General features: G+C 47.0%; 1 protein-coding gene across 3 annotated transcripts; it reads right to left on the bottom strand.

Moving 5' to 3' along the window:
* Positions 1 to 130: 130 nt before the first annotated feature.
* On the bottom strand, positions 131 to 13,432 carry LOC118080984 (zinc finger protein OZF-like). 3 transcript variants are annotated; one of them, XM_060270722.1, is made up of 7 exons: positions 13,236 to 13,432; positions 11,512 to 11,600; positions 9,555 to 9,797; positions 8,700 to 8,804; positions 8,002 to 8,103; positions 7,389 to 7,490; positions 131 to 6,608 (listed from the first exon to the last, which is right to left on the bottom strand). In XM_060270722.1, the coding sequence occupies exons 3-7, from the start codon at positions 9,565 to 9,567 to the stop codon at positions 5,227 to 5,229; spliced, it is 1,704 nt and encodes a 567-aa protein (XP_060126705.1). In that variant the 5' UTR covers positions 9,568 to 9,797; positions 11,512 to 11,600; positions 13,236 to 13,432; the 3' UTR covers positions 131 to 5,226. The 3 variants fall into 3 exon arrangements, with proteins under 3 accessions (XP_060126705.1, XP_060126706.1, XP_034962956.1); XM_060270723.1 differs by having other exon boundaries at positions 8,002 to 8,100; positions 11,512 to 13,432; XM_035107065.2 differs by lacking the exon at positions 11,512 to 11,600.
* Positions 13,433 to 14,637: the final 1,205 nt, after the last annotated feature.

The raw sequence follows: 14,637 nt of genomic DNA, 5'->3' as shown, positions 1-14,637 counted from the left end.
GTACCTCCGTGTGCCATGGTAGTGGAATGTAGCTCAGTAGTAGAGCATAATAGGGGATAATTGTAATATTATTAATTATTATTATTATTATTATTATTATTATTATTATTATTATTATTATTACTCCGCTGATCTGGCTGGGTTTCCCCAGCCACTCTGGGCGGCTTCCAACAGAATATTAAAATACAATAGTATATTAAACATTAAAAGCTTCCCTAAACAGGGCTGCCTTCAGATGTCTTCTAAAAGTCTGGTAGTTGTTTTTCTCTTTGACATCTGGTGGGAGGGCGTTCCACAGGGTGGGTGCCACTACTGAGAAGGCCCTCTGCCTGGTTCGCTGTAACTTGGCTTCTCGCAGTGAGAGAACTGCCAGAAGGCCTTCGGCACTGGACCTCAGTGTCCGGGCAGAAAGATGGGGGTGGAGACGCTCCTTCAGTACAGTGGTATTGGCAGTGAAGGCTGGAAGGATTTCTGGGAACCAAATTGCTCAGCTCTGACAAGAGTCCCTTCACTGTAAAGGTAAAGGTAAAGGGACCCCTGACTGTTAGGTCCAGTCGCGGATGACTCTGGGGTTGCGGCGCTCATCTCGCTTTATTGGCCAAGGGAACCAGCATGCAGTCATGTGGCCAGCATGACTAAGCCGCTTTCTGGCGAACCAGAGCAATGCACGGAAACGCTGTTTACCTTCCCGCTGGAGCGGTACCTATTTATCTACTTGCACTTCCTTTTGAACTGCTAGGTGGGCAGGAGCTGGGACCGAGCAACAGGAGCTCACCCCGTCGCAGGGATTCGAACCGCCAACCTCCTGATTTGCAAGCCCTAGGCTCTGTGGTTTAGACCACAGCGCCACCCACGCCCCTCTGCCTTTAAAAAATGTTTTTGATTGTGCCATCCGAGAGGACAAATCCGGAGGAAAGCTTTGATGCAGGTGAGCAAGTGGTTTACTGTATACGGTTTATCAGCTCATTACCTGGAAGATCTCAAAGTCAGGGAGTCTTCCTCGTGCAAGTTACTCAATAGCTTCTGAGCCAGACAAGCCTGGGGTTGAAATTGGGATCTAAAAGCAAGCAAAACCTGTGCTCCACCATCGCACATGGGCTCAGTAGCCCAGCATCAAGGGGATGCCGCGCATGAAAATGTGGTGATGGTCTCCCACATCTTGTCTTTCCACCTGAGCAGCGTTCATATTGGTCTGGACGGAAACACCAGCCTGGTGCCTTTTTAAACTGCTTTATTTAGAAGGGTGGACCCTATGAAGGGGTATACAACTACATACTGCTCCAACCGATAGGAGTCCTTTTATTAATTATTATCCTGCCTATCCAACTGGGTTGCCCCAGCCAGTCTGAGTGGTTTCCAACATTACATATTAAAACACATTAAAACAGCAGACATTAAAAACTTCCTGATACTGGGTTGCCTTCAGATGTCTTCAGAAAGTTATGCAGTTGTTTATCTGGTCCCAGAATGTGGAGTGTTAAGAGCATATCCTCATAAAGGAGAAAATGGCTGTTGATTGCAAAAAAAAGCAGCAGAAAGCAGTATACGCTGCAACATTTAGTTGCAGAGCCTGCTTGTCACCTCTCAAGTGAGGTGAAAGTTATCTTGGACATTATACTTCCTCTTTCCTGGAAAAAGAAATTCACAAGCATGCAGTGAGTTGTTTTCCCCGCCATGTTTTAGAAAGCTTATTTATTAATTAGCTTTATATCCCACCTCTCCTCACAAGGGAGCCCAGGTAATGAACGAGTAATGAAACAATAAAAGCACCTTGCAATACAGGTGCAGCTTGGGAAAAGATCTTAGCTTTAAATGCTTGTTGAAAGAGGGCTTCAGTAGGTGCTGAAATGAGACACAGCACAATGGACTCTGGTGTCGTGGTTTGAGCGTCCGGCTAAGACTGTGAATATCCGAGGTTGTAGTCAATTCACTCCCAGTTTGAGTGGACCCATTGAAATGAAGAGGGCTTCAGTAGGTGCTGAAATGAGACACAGCAGTTTATTTAGCAGGGAGGGATTGCAAAGGGGAGGTGCCAGCATACCGTAGAATGATTCCTCCACTGGAACAGACCTGCCAGTAAGATGGAATCTGCAAGAGGCCCTCGCTTGCTGGGCAGTGATCAACTGGATATGTAAGCGGGGTGAGCACCTTTCAGGTATCCTGGCACCTGCACCAGCTGCATCTTCTGGAGCAACCTCAAGGGCAGCCCCATACAGAGCACATTGCAGTAATCCTGCAGGGCTCTCTCAGCCTCTTCACTTGGGCCCTTTGAGTATCGCTGGACCAGAACTCCCGTCCTCCGTAACCCACCAGCCAGGCTAGCTGGGCCAGGGAGAAGGTGGAGTCCAGAGATACCTGCAGGGTGACAGCACACAGCATCTTATTTCTAACACAGGTACAGGCAGATGCCTCTCAAAAGTTCACAAGGAGGACCCAAAGATAACCCACCTCTCTTTGTTGTTCATTCTCTAGCACAGGCATCCCCAAACTGCGGCCCTCCAGATGTTTTGGCCTACAACTCCCATGATCCCTAGCTAACAGGACCAGTGATCGGGGAAGATGGGAACTGTAGTCCAAAATATCTGGAGGGCCGAAGTTTGGGGATGCCTGCTCTAGCACCTGCCACTGGTAGGGAGACCACCACTTCGACTGAGCTGCCATAGCTAACTACTTGAACTTGCTTTTCCTCCTCTGCTCCCGTTCCTGTTTCCTTGTGTGCCATGTCTTTCTAGATGGGCGCCTCCACCTCTTAGGGCAGAAAGATTCCATTGGGCGAATTGACGGCTTCCCATTTCCTGGAAGCCTGCTCAAACACAACAGAAGACCAAAATAATTATAGAGAGACTATTTGTTTATTAGGATGTCTACTCGAGTCTTGCTACAGATGCATAAATTGCCTCATCATCACACAAAAGAACCTTCCTCTGCCTCAAGACAGCTTCAAAACGTGGCTTTTATTTTTAAGGCTCCGCAGAGGAATAATCAGCATGCGGGATAAAAGAATCGGGGTGCAAGGAGGGTGCCGTATCCATGCGAGAAGATATGCTGGTATTTGGGGGACACACACATCATCTTTAAAGAACATGGCTTCCCCTGAAGAATTCTCGTTCGCAGAACTATAATTCCCAGCACACTACAGTTCCCAGGATTTTTGTGGCGGGAAGCAGTGTGATTTAAATAACCATTGTGGATGTGACTGCTGTGGGAAGCTGTTCCACACCAGGGGTAGGTAGAAGGTAGACAGGGGTTGCCAGGTAGATCATTGGATAATTTGCGATGCATACTCAGGAGTCGTTGGGGGCCAACTGTTTAAATATGGCAGCAATGCAGGCCAAAGGCACGTCTAGTCCAGTATCCTGTTCTCACAATGACCACCTAGAGGCCTATGGGAAGTTCACCCGCTTACCCTCGCCGCAAAAAAAATTCAAATCCTGGATGAGCACTAACTCAAAGCTATAAACTTTCAATTGTATACACAGGTTGCTCCAGTGTATGGCTCATGCGGAGCAGCTGGTAATTAGCTATACCTCCCAAGCCGCCATTTTGTATGCGGCCCCACCCTCTACTTCCATATTTTGTAAAAAAAAAAGAAAGGTAAAGGACCCCTGGACAGTTAGGTCCAGTCAAAGGAGACTATGGGGTTGCAGCGCTCATCTCGCTTTCAGGCCGAGGGAGCTGGCAATTGTCCACACACAGCTTTCCAGGTCGTGGCCAGCATGAGTAAAGCGCTTCTGGTGCAACGGGAAACTGCGACAGAAACCAGAGCACACAGAAACGCTGTCTAACCTTCCTGCTACAGCAGGACCTATTTATCTACTTGCACTGGTGTGCTTTTGAACTGCCAGGTTGGCAGGAGCTGGGACCAAGCAACGGGAGCTCACCCCGTCACAGGGATTCGAACTGCCGACCTTCTGCTTGGCAAGCCCAAGAGGCTCAGTGGTTTAGACCACAGCGCCACCCGCATCACCCATATTTTGCACCTGGATCTAGTTGGTGAGGCTCAAGGTTGAAAGGCCCCCATCTACATTATAAATTTAAAGCCGTATCGTACCACTTTAAACAGTCACGGCTTCTTCCCCCAAGGAATCCTGGGAACTGTAGTTTGTTAAGGGCCCTGAGAGCAGTTAGGGGGACCCCCCATTCCCCTCACAGAGCTACAATTCCCATAGTTCCATGGGAAGAGGGAAAGAGGGATGGACTCTCAGTTTTGGGGAACAGGGGTCTCCTAACAATTCTGTGTTTACGTCAGAGCTGCCAGCTTATGAGTGGTTTAACAGTCAAGGGAATTCTGGGAAATGTAGTTTTCTAGGGGAAAGAGGGGTCTAAAAAACAATACACAGCACAGTTCCCAGAATGCTCTGGGGGGAAGGTCATGTCTGTTTAAAGTGATACAATGATGCTTTAAATGTATAGTGCAGAAGAGGCCCAATCCGGTGCCGGGCAAGCTAAGAACCCAACTCTGAATACCAAGGTGAGGGGAAATGGGCTGTTTTGTCATTTATACTGAAACTCCACTCCTAACAAGCAAGAATCTCCTAAATACAGGGTGAGTCTTTTAAAAGAGGCCCCGTGGAACATTTAATCTGTGGATTATTTAATCTGTTACAGTAAATGCCCACTGACTCCTTCCCACATTCCCCAGCCCACAAACCTCACTTCAGTGCTAATATTCTAATGCAAAAAGTGTGATTACCCATGATGCAGCAATTATTTTTTGCATGTCCTATTTTCTGTACTGTATTTAGGCTTCTGTCTGTTTTTCTTCCCTGCTATAGATTTTTTTTAAAAAAAGCTAATATAATAATAATAATAATAATAATAATAATAATAATAATTAGAACCAGCAAGCCTGAAGTCTGCCTATACCTGGTGTTGAGCACCTCGCCCATTTCCCTCCCCCAACACAGACATTTTCTCCACCCTGGAAAAATATGAGGATCATAGCCCATCTGACGTTGGGGTTGAGCACGTTCAGCTCCGTGAATTTTAATTAGGCCTAATTCTGTGTTGGGCCACAGCCCAGGTGTGAATCCACGTCCCAAAGGTTGGGAGGACTGGCTCGCCTAAGGTGACCTGAGATCACGACAGAGGCGATCTCACCAAACCCAGGGACTTATTGTTTCACAGCTGCATCGCTACCACTATATTAGGCCTAATAGTCTTATTCCAGCAGAGTTTCTTCACAGCTTAGAAGACCTGAGCCACGTTCACAGTCCCAGCCTCCTTTCACTGCTTCTCCTCAGTGTGGGTTCTCTCGTGCTTGTTGAGAATCGTTCTCCGGATGAAGCCTTTCCCGCAGTCCGAGCACTTGAACGGCTTCTCCCCCGTGTGGGTTCTCTCATGCACGATGAGGCTCGAGCTCTGGTTGAACCCTTTCCCACAATCCGAGCATTTGTAAGGCTTCTCCTCCGTGTGGATCCTCTCGTGCCTGATGAGGCTTGACTTGTCGCTGAAGCTTTTCTCGCAGGCCGTGCAGCTGTAGGGCTTCTCGCCCGTGTGGATCCTCTCGTGCTTGATGAGGCTAGACCTGTCGCTGAAGCTTTTCCCGCAGTCGGAGCACCTATAGGGCTTCTCTCCTGTGTGCGTCCTCTCGTGGTTCGTCAGGTTGGACTTCCTGTTGAAGCTTTTCCCGCAGAAAGAGCAATCGTAGGGCTTCTCGCCCGTGTGAGTCCCCTCATGCCGTATGAGATGCGACCGGCTGCTGAAGCTTTTCCCGCAGTCCGAACATTTGAATGGCTTCACTCCCGTGTGGATTCTCTCATGTGTGAGAAGGTGCGACCTCCGGACAAAGCTTTTCCCACAAGTGGAGCACTTGAACGGCTTGTCCCCTCTGTGGGCTCTCTCATGTTTGTTAAGGCTCGATTTGTCGCTGAAAGGTCTCCTGCAGTGGGAACAATTATACGGTTTTTCTCCGGTGTGGATTCTCCTGTGTATGACAAGGCTCGAGTTCTGATTGAACCCTTTCCCACAGTCTGAACATTTGAACGGTTTCAAGCCGGTGTGCTTCATCTCATGAATGAGGAGGTTTGATCTCTGAACAAAGCCCTTGTCACACACGGAGCAGCTATACGGCTTTTCACCCCGGTGGATTCTCTGATGTGCAAGGAGGCTCGCAGTCTGAATAAATCTTTTGTCGCAATCCGGACATTTAAAGAGTTTTTGTTCTCTATGGATCCTCTCATGTCTCACCAAGGTCGAACTCTGGTTGAATCTTTTACCACACTCTAAGCATTTGTAAGGTCTCTGCTCAGTGTGGCTTCTCTCGTGCCTGATCAGGCTGGAGCTCTGATTGAACCGTTTCCCACATACTGAGCAGCTGTAGGGTTTTTCACCCGTGTGTTTCCGCTTATGCCGAATAAGGCTGGATCCGTCGCTGAAGCTGTTCCCGCACTCGGAGCACCGAAATGGCTTTTCTCCTGTGTGAATTCTCTCGTGTGTGCGAAGGTTGGATCTTTTCATGAAGCTTTTAGAGCAGCAGGAACACTTGTGTGGTTTCTCTGTGGGGTGTTGGCTCTCGTGTTTGATAAGGCCTTGTTTGTCGCCGAAGCTTCTCTCAAAGCCTGAATAATATGGCATTTCTCCCATGAATATTCTGTCGCGTCCATCTCCTATCAGAGTAAACAGAGCGTTTTAATGTCATTCTTTACGAAGTCAATGTCAACCTTCCAACAACAACAAAAAGAACTTGCTGGCAGACTTTAGAACAGTGCCAAAACAAGCCCCACAAAAACACTCTCCCACACACTGCAAACATGTATTTCCCATGCAGAAGGTCTCATGTTCAAGACTGATCATCGAATAACAGAACTGTAGAGCTGCAAGGGACCCTGAGGGTCATCTAGTCCAACCCCCTGCAATGGAGGTATCTCAGCTAAAGCATCCATGGCAGATGGCCCTCCAACCTCTGCTTGAAACCTCCAATGAAGGAGAATACAACACTTCCCAAGGGAGTCTGTTCCACTGCTGAACAGCTCTTACTATCAGAAAGTTTTCCCTGATGTTTAGTCGGAATCTGCTTTCTTGTAACTTGAAGCCATTGGTTCGAATCCTACCCTCCAGAGCAGGAGAAAAAAGCTTGTTCCTTCTTCCATGTGACAGCCCTTGAGATATCTGAAGATGGCTGTTATGTGACCTTCTGCATGGGGAAACATTATCTGCCACAGTCATGGCACACTTGCTGTCACATTATCCATACCAAGACGGAACCCCCATGTTCAAAAGCAGTGTATCTGCAAGTGCGCATCACATACCGGAAACAAATAGCAAGGGGAAGCTGGGAGCTTTTGGGTCCTGCTTGTGAGGTTGGCCGCTATCGTGAGGAGAAATTGCATATGCAGTTACGAGGCTAATGAAGGTCCCAACAGCAAGTTAGTTTCAAGCTCACTCACCTGAGTGGGCCCCCTGGAATGTCACACTGGCCTCTGAAACCGGGCGGCAGGGAACGTACGGCACCTCTTCTTGTTCCAATTTTATTATCACATCCGGAAGCTCTGCTCGGGGAATGAGAAGAGAGGAGGGCGGCTGAGGAGCTGGCTCCATGACAGGCAGAAGCAGAGCCAGGCTACATGTTACACTTTCCCAACCACAGAAAAGATGTTCAGATCCTCCTGTTATGACCCTGGAGGTGTCTGCAACCGGCTGGGCCTTGCGCTCATCTGATTATGTCTCTACAACTTCCAGCATTCCTGTGCATCAGCCATGTTGGCTAGGGGCTGATGGGAAATGGAGTCCCGACAACATCTGGAGTACTCCCAACACAAGTACTCCCCAACCCTGATGTGTCACATTGTTGAGTCACCCTTCCTCTAAGAAGTTCACGATTATATACATGGTTGGCCCCATTCTACCAATATTGAACCTGGGTCTTCCAAGTCATCATCTAACACTAACCATTACACCACACTGTCTCTCAAAGTCATGAACAGGCAAGAGTTCCCACGTTCTCTTCCTGTGAAAAGCCTAGGTTGATTCCCAAGAATTTGCCCAGATCTTTCTGTTTACCCGAGCCGTAGTCTGCTGGGATCTCTCTTTCCTCCAAAACAGGCTCTGGGATCCATGGATCTCCCCCATGGACCACTTCAGTTTTAGGAACAGGGAATCCTGCTGAGGAAAAAAAGTGACCAATGTAATCAGAAGGAACCAGGTAACAGGTACTTGTCACATAGGGCTTCGTTTACCAACAAATGGGACCAGGGTTCCTAAAAGATCATCACATTCTTGTATCCCCAATTGATCACTGAGCTTGGCAGGAGAGGGCCTCCTGTAGATGGTAATAGTAGTAGTAATAATAATAATAATAATAATGGCACATGGAAAGCAATAAACACCTGAAACCACCTTTGATAAAATAATTTGATGTAACATTTATATGCACTTAGCATTAGGACAACCTTCTAAGTGACATCCTTGTATTATCCCCATACTGCAGCTGGTGGGGAAGGAAAGTGGAGGCTAAGCATCAAAGCTTGGCAAAGGCTACCCAACAAACTCAAGGCTGAGATCAGAGATAACCCTTATGGACACCCTGGCTGGCAGCTCAGCTATTTCATGCCACTAGTTCTCATGAAAGGTGCCAGCCTTTATTTTTCTATCTACCAGAGTCGGCAGAAAGCGTGGTACAGTATGGGCAACCTGAAACGAAAAATTATCTATGAATAATTATATATGCACTGCACAGTTTAGCTGAACATATCCACCACCTGAGCGGTCGCCTGGGAAATTCTTAATATCCTCTGATCCCTGGTTATTTGGGAGCCATGGTATCTCATCTTCGTCTTCCAGCTTTATGGTCACGTTAGGAAACTCTAATCAAAGAGAAGAGGAGAAGGGTCTGAGATGTCTCGAATTAGAGATGTCTGAAACTGTTAAGCATGAGGAATGTAGTTGGTAGATTATAATTATTATTATTATAATGCATTGGGCTGGGGTATTTTGATGCTATTGATATTCATTTTTTGTACTTTTATTCTTTGAACCCCCTGCGATGTGCGGGTACCAGGTAGTATATTAGTTCAATAAATAATACAGTGGAACCTCGATTGTCAAACGTAATCCGTTCCGGAAGATCATTTGACTTCTGAAACGTTTGGCAACTGAGGCGCAATGGATGGTCCGCAGAATCCATTGAGAAAATGGGGAAATGTGCCTCAGAAGCTGTTCGACTTGAGACACATTCAAAAACATTCGAGTTCCGAGACGCTTGAAAACCGAGGTTCCACTGTAATAACAATAATACTTTTCCTATGTTTGCAATTATGTGATTCCCCCCCCCATGTTCCAACTAGTTAAAAAATGAGATCTGCCACCAACAAGGGACATTCATTATTTCAAAATATTTGTAGGAGGGTGGGTGGGGCAACAACCCCTTATTTGAATAAAATGTCCTTTGTTTTCTGAAATCTGGACTAACCAGTCTTATTCAAAGCACATTTTCATTCACACAAAGGGCAGGGGTAAAATCAGGACTGTAATCTCCAAGCACAAATCTTCCATGAATAGTGGAACTGCTGAAGCCTCTCAGATGTCTAACACAAAATTCAGAAATGATTCCTTACCCAGAGAGGCCATATTCCTGTGATTTTCTTGCAGGACCACCCAGGATAGAATTCATCTGTCTGAGTTCATCAGATCTTCATCACACTTCCATGAAACTCACACAACCACATCCTCAAAAGTCTTCCTTGAAACAAAACAGCAGCACCCATCCACAGAGGAGCTAAAAATCCACAATTTTTTTATTACCTGCCCTTCACCACAAGGCTCCGGGGCAGGTTACAATGATAAAAAAATATATACACCTGTGTAAAGCAAAAGAAGAGTTACAGTCATAAATGTAACAGGGGTCAGCAAACTTTTTCAGCAGGGGGCCAGTCCACTGTCCCTCAGACCTTGTGGGGGACGGACTATATTTTGAAAATATAGTTTGAAATAACCCAGAGATGCATTTTAAATAAAAGCACACATTCTTCTCATGTAAATACACCAGGTAGGCCCCACAAATAACTCAGAGATGCATCCTATATAATAAAGTGCAAGTGTCTCTGCGTCCAGTCCCTGTGCCCGCGCTACTGCGCATGTGCCCCACGGACACAGGGATTGGACGCAGAGACTTGACACACACACACACACACACACACACACTCCCCACCCCCCCACCCCTCTGCCTACCGTTTCCCTCACAGTCCTCAGAAGAATCGCAGCCTTCTCCTGGGCGCCCGCTGGCCAGCTGGGCTCAGCGGAGCGCCCCGATGAAGCACGGCCGTGGGAGGGGCCAGCCGCCCCCCATGCGCTGCCAGAAAAGGCCGAATGTTCTCGCGCCCGTTTATTAAACGGGCTGAATGACACTACAGTGGTACCTCGGTTTATGAACACAATTGGTTCCGGAAGTCTGTTCATAAACTGAAGCGTTCATAAACTGAAGCGAAATTTCCCATTGAAAGTAATGGAAAGTGGATTAATCCGTTCCAGACGGTCCGCGGAGTAACCGTTCATAAACTGAAGCGAACTTTTCCATTGAAAGTAATGGAAAGTGGATTAATCCGTTTCAGACGGGTCCGTTAAGTACTTAAACTGAAGCGTTCATAAACTGAAACATGGGTGTAATTGGTTCTGGAAGTCTGTTCATAAACTGAAGCGTTCATAAATTGAAGCGAACTTTCCCATTAAAAGTAATGGAAAGTGAATTAATCCGTTCCAGATGGGTCCGCGGCGTTCATAAACCGAAAATTCATAAACCGAGGTGTTCATAAACCGAGGTTCCACTGTAGTTTTAAATTCTACTCATGTAAAAACATGCTGATTCCCGGACCGTCCACGGGCCGGATTTAGAAGGTGATTGGGTCACATCCGGCCCCCGGGCCTTAGTTTGGGGACCCCTGATGTAAAATGGTTCCAAATATACAAACAATGCCAACATCTGAAAATAATTCCACAAATAAAAATAGTTGCAGTGAAGATGTAGACTGGGGTAAAAGGCTCTGCAGCCCTCACAACAATGACCCTGTAACATGAATCACTATTATTTCCATTTTACAGATAATTAACTGAGGCTGGCATGGCATATGGTATCAAATCAGACCCCCGGTTCATCTAGCCCAGGGCTTGGGTCTCTTTCTGGCAGCGGTTTTCCAGGTTCTCAAGCAGAGAATCTTTCCTAGATAGGAAACCTTATTATACAAATTCCCAACTAGCTCAGTGTTGTTTACATTGACCAACAGAGGCTCTTGTGAGTTTCAGGCAGGGGACATTCTCAGCTCAGTATACCCAGAGATGCCAGGGTTTGGACTGAGCTGCAGCCCTTCCCTAAATGCCAAGGGGGTGAATGAACCCTGCCTTGCAAACTATCCTTCAAAAGTTACCAGCCTTCGCAGAGACATTTCAGCAGCTAGCTAGCCCTTCTCCAGTGTACCCTGGAAACTGTAGTCCTCAGGAATTTAGGACGGAAACAAAAACTGTTTAAAGTGGAATCTCGACCAGAAGCATTTCTTCTGGGAATCTTGTATGAAGATATACCTGTTAAATATAGGGAGATTTTTCTATATGCGACTGCCGCAGCCCGGTTGCTAATAGCCGCAAGGTGGAAAGGGGACACCGCTCCAACACTAAGAGAGTGGCAAAACAAATTGTTAGATTTTGTGGAATTGGCCCAACTAACAGATAATTTAAGGGGAAACTCAAAACAGGTGTTTGTGAAAAAGTGGGAATTTTTTAAAAAGATATTTGCAAGATAATAATAATAACAATCTAATTTCCATGGTAGCCTTGGAATGACTGGCTTATAAGGTAAACTCATACAGTACTCCATGAGATTGATTGGCATGATTGGATTCTTGACGTACAATAGAGATAACAAGAAGGAGTAGAGGAAAGTATGTATTTCAGCAACACAGAGGAGGCGTGCTCCGGGAGGCGACTGGAGGTCAATAGTTTTAATTTTAATATAATTTGTTTGATGTTTAATTTTATGTGAAATCTTTGATTAATGTATTTGAGAATACTAAAAATAGCTGAAAGAAGCAAGAAGAAAACAAATACGATGAAAATGTAACAAATGTTTAATAATACTGGAATAATGAGGTGTATTTTTACAGGACTGTATGAGAAATATTACAATAAAGATGAATTTCTTACTGGGCTCCTCTGAGCATAATTCTAGAACGGTAGAGTTGAAAGGGAACCAAGGGGTCATCCAGTCCAACCCCCTGCAATGAAGGAATACAGTAGGGCTGGCACTGGCTAGTGTGGCGTAATGGTTAGAGCAGGCTTTCCCAAACTCGAGTCCCCAGCTGTTTTTGGACTACAACTCCTACCATTCCTAGCCATAGCTGCCAAGTTATCCCTTTTTTTAAGGGAAATTCCATTATGCTGAATAGGCTTCCTCGCGAGAAAAGGGAAAACTTGGCAGCTATGTTCCTAGCTAGCAGGACCAGTGGTCGGGGATGATGGGAACTGTAATCCCAAAACAGCTGGAGACCCCAGTTTGGGAAACCCCGGGTTAGAGTGTTGCGAGAGCAGGGTTCGAATCCCCACTCAGCCATGAAGGTGGCCCCTTGCCGTCTCTCAGCCTATCCTCCCTCACAGGGTTGTTGCGAGCTGGAATGGAGAGGAGAACAATGTACAGCACTTTTGAGATCCTTGTAAGATAAAAGTGGCATATAAATGTAACAAATAAAGCCCTACATGATATCCCTGGTTAGGCTTGTGGCAGTAACAGGAAAAGTGCTCAGCCAGCACCTATATCAATATTAGAGAGACACAGAGAGAGAATGGGCCTGAATATCGCACTACAAAGGTCATGCAGGAAAACTACCGGTACGTGGCTTGCACCAATTGGGGCGAAACAATAGCGGAGAGAGGCTCTTTACAGGCCGAGAGAGAGCACAGGTTGCCCTGAAACGATTTAGCAGCTAACGAGATCTTGCAGCTTCTCCGCTTTCCTGCAAGCCCAGCAATTTCCAAGGCGCCTCCCCAATGTCAAAGCCCAGGAAAGCCTGACCCTTTCGGCTGCCCGAGGCCAATGAAACCCTCAAAACGAAAAAAGCCCAGAATCCCAAACGCAGGTTAGGATCCCCCCCCTTCACCCAGCGGCACGCGTTGGTTTATTTTTACAGTATTTCAAGCGCATACCACGCATTATGCACGACCTTTAAATTTACCTTCCCCATCGCAAACACGGTCCAACCTGCACGAAGGGGGCCGCTAATCCGCATTAAGGCTGCAATCCTGCGCACACTTACCTGAGAGCAAACCCCACAGAGCTTGCTCCAGAGTAGACCTGCCTAGGATTGCGCTGCGACTGATCTTCAGCATGCAAAACTGCTCGTTAGTGGAAAGGATTTGAATTAAGCCTTAAAAAAAAAAGGAGAAGGGGGGGGGGACGACTTTCATTAAATGCCTCTCGGGCTTCTCCTTGCTGCTTATGCGGGAGGCTTTTCCTTTGTTTTCCGCTTCCCATCATGTGACTCGCTGAAGCCGAGCCCGATGACTGGCAAGTCCAGCCCGGCCAATCTGCTGCCTGAGCGCATGGATGGATTGAACTGCTAGAATTGTAGAGTTGGAAAGGGGACCCACGACAGGGTCACCTAGTCCAACCCCCTGCAATGCAGAAATCTTTTGCCCAACGTGGCGTGGCACTCGAACCCACAACCCTGAGATTAAGGGTCTCCTGCTCTACTGACGGAGCCAAGGTCACAAAGCAAGATTCCTTTCTGAAATGAACCCGGTGCCCCTTACATCTATTTTGTGGCGCTGCAGAAGGTCTGCAGTTTGAATCCCAGCGACATCGTGAGCTCCATAGCTGCCAAGTTTTCCCTTTTCTCGCAAGGAAGCCTATTCAGCATAAGGGAATTTCCCTTAAAAAAAGGGAGAAATTGGCAGCTATGGTGAGCTCCCGTTGCTCTGTCCCAGCTCCTGCCAACCTAGCAGTTTGAAAGCATGCCAGTGCAAGTAGATAAATAGGTACTGCTGCGGCAGGAAGTTAAACGGCGTTTCCATGTGCTCTGGCTTCTGTCATGGTGTCCTGTTGCGCCAGAAGCACTTTAGTCATGCTGGCCACATGACCCAGAAAGCTGTCTGTGGACAAATGCCGGCTCCCTTGGCGTGGAAGCGAGATGAGCGCCACAACCCCATAGTCACCTTTGACTGGACTTAACCGTCCAGGGGTCCTTCACCTTTACCTATTTTGTTTGTTGCTTTAAGTAGGACTTTTCTATGGCATTAAGGGAACTAGAGACTTGGTTGTTCTATTTTAAAATTCAACCATACCATTCAGCTCTAGATGCTGTTGTGGGGCAGCCCCCATGACCCCTGGTGTTTGGCCATGCAGGCTGGGGCTGATGGGAAATGGAACCGAACATCTGGATGGCCATACCAGCCCAGAGTACTTGCAATTTGGGGGAGAGGGTAAGCCAAGCAATACAGCTGTTTCCGTTATAAAGGATTGGAAAGTTTCTCAATGTTAAGCAACTACAACTTTATGACGTTGTGGGTCCTATGCACGCTTGCCTGCCCCATTGCACACAGCAGAACTGCCTTATGAATCGACATGTATAGGATTGCACGGGGCGGTGGGCGGAGGTGGATTCCGCACTGAGAGAAGATCCATGGAGAAGTAAGTTGCTCTTTCAGGTGGGTTCGGTT

Source organism: Zootoca vivipara, chromosome 2 (genome assembly GCF_963506605.1).
Source record: "Zootoca vivipara chromosome 2, rZooViv1.1, whole genome shotgun sequence".
Classification (NCBI taxonomy): Eukaryota; Metazoa; Chordata; class Lepidosauria; order Squamata; family Lacertidae; genus Zootoca; species Zootoca vivipara.
The sequence above is the reverse complement of the archived record's forward strand: the minus strand, read 5'-3'. Positions and strand labels throughout refer to the sequence as shown.

Excerpts from the sequence above, each read along its gene's own strand:
- LOC118080984 (XM_060270722.1), bottom strand. Across the intron at positions 8,104-8,699 it reads TTTCCCAGGCGACCGCTCAG|CAGGATTCCCTGTTCCTAAA; the intron begins GTGGTGGATATG and ends TTTTTTCCTCAG. Across the intron at positions 6,609-7,388 it reads ATTCCAGGGGGCCCACTCAG|GAGATGGACGCGACAGAATA; the intron begins GTGAGTGAGCTT and ends TTACTCTGATAG.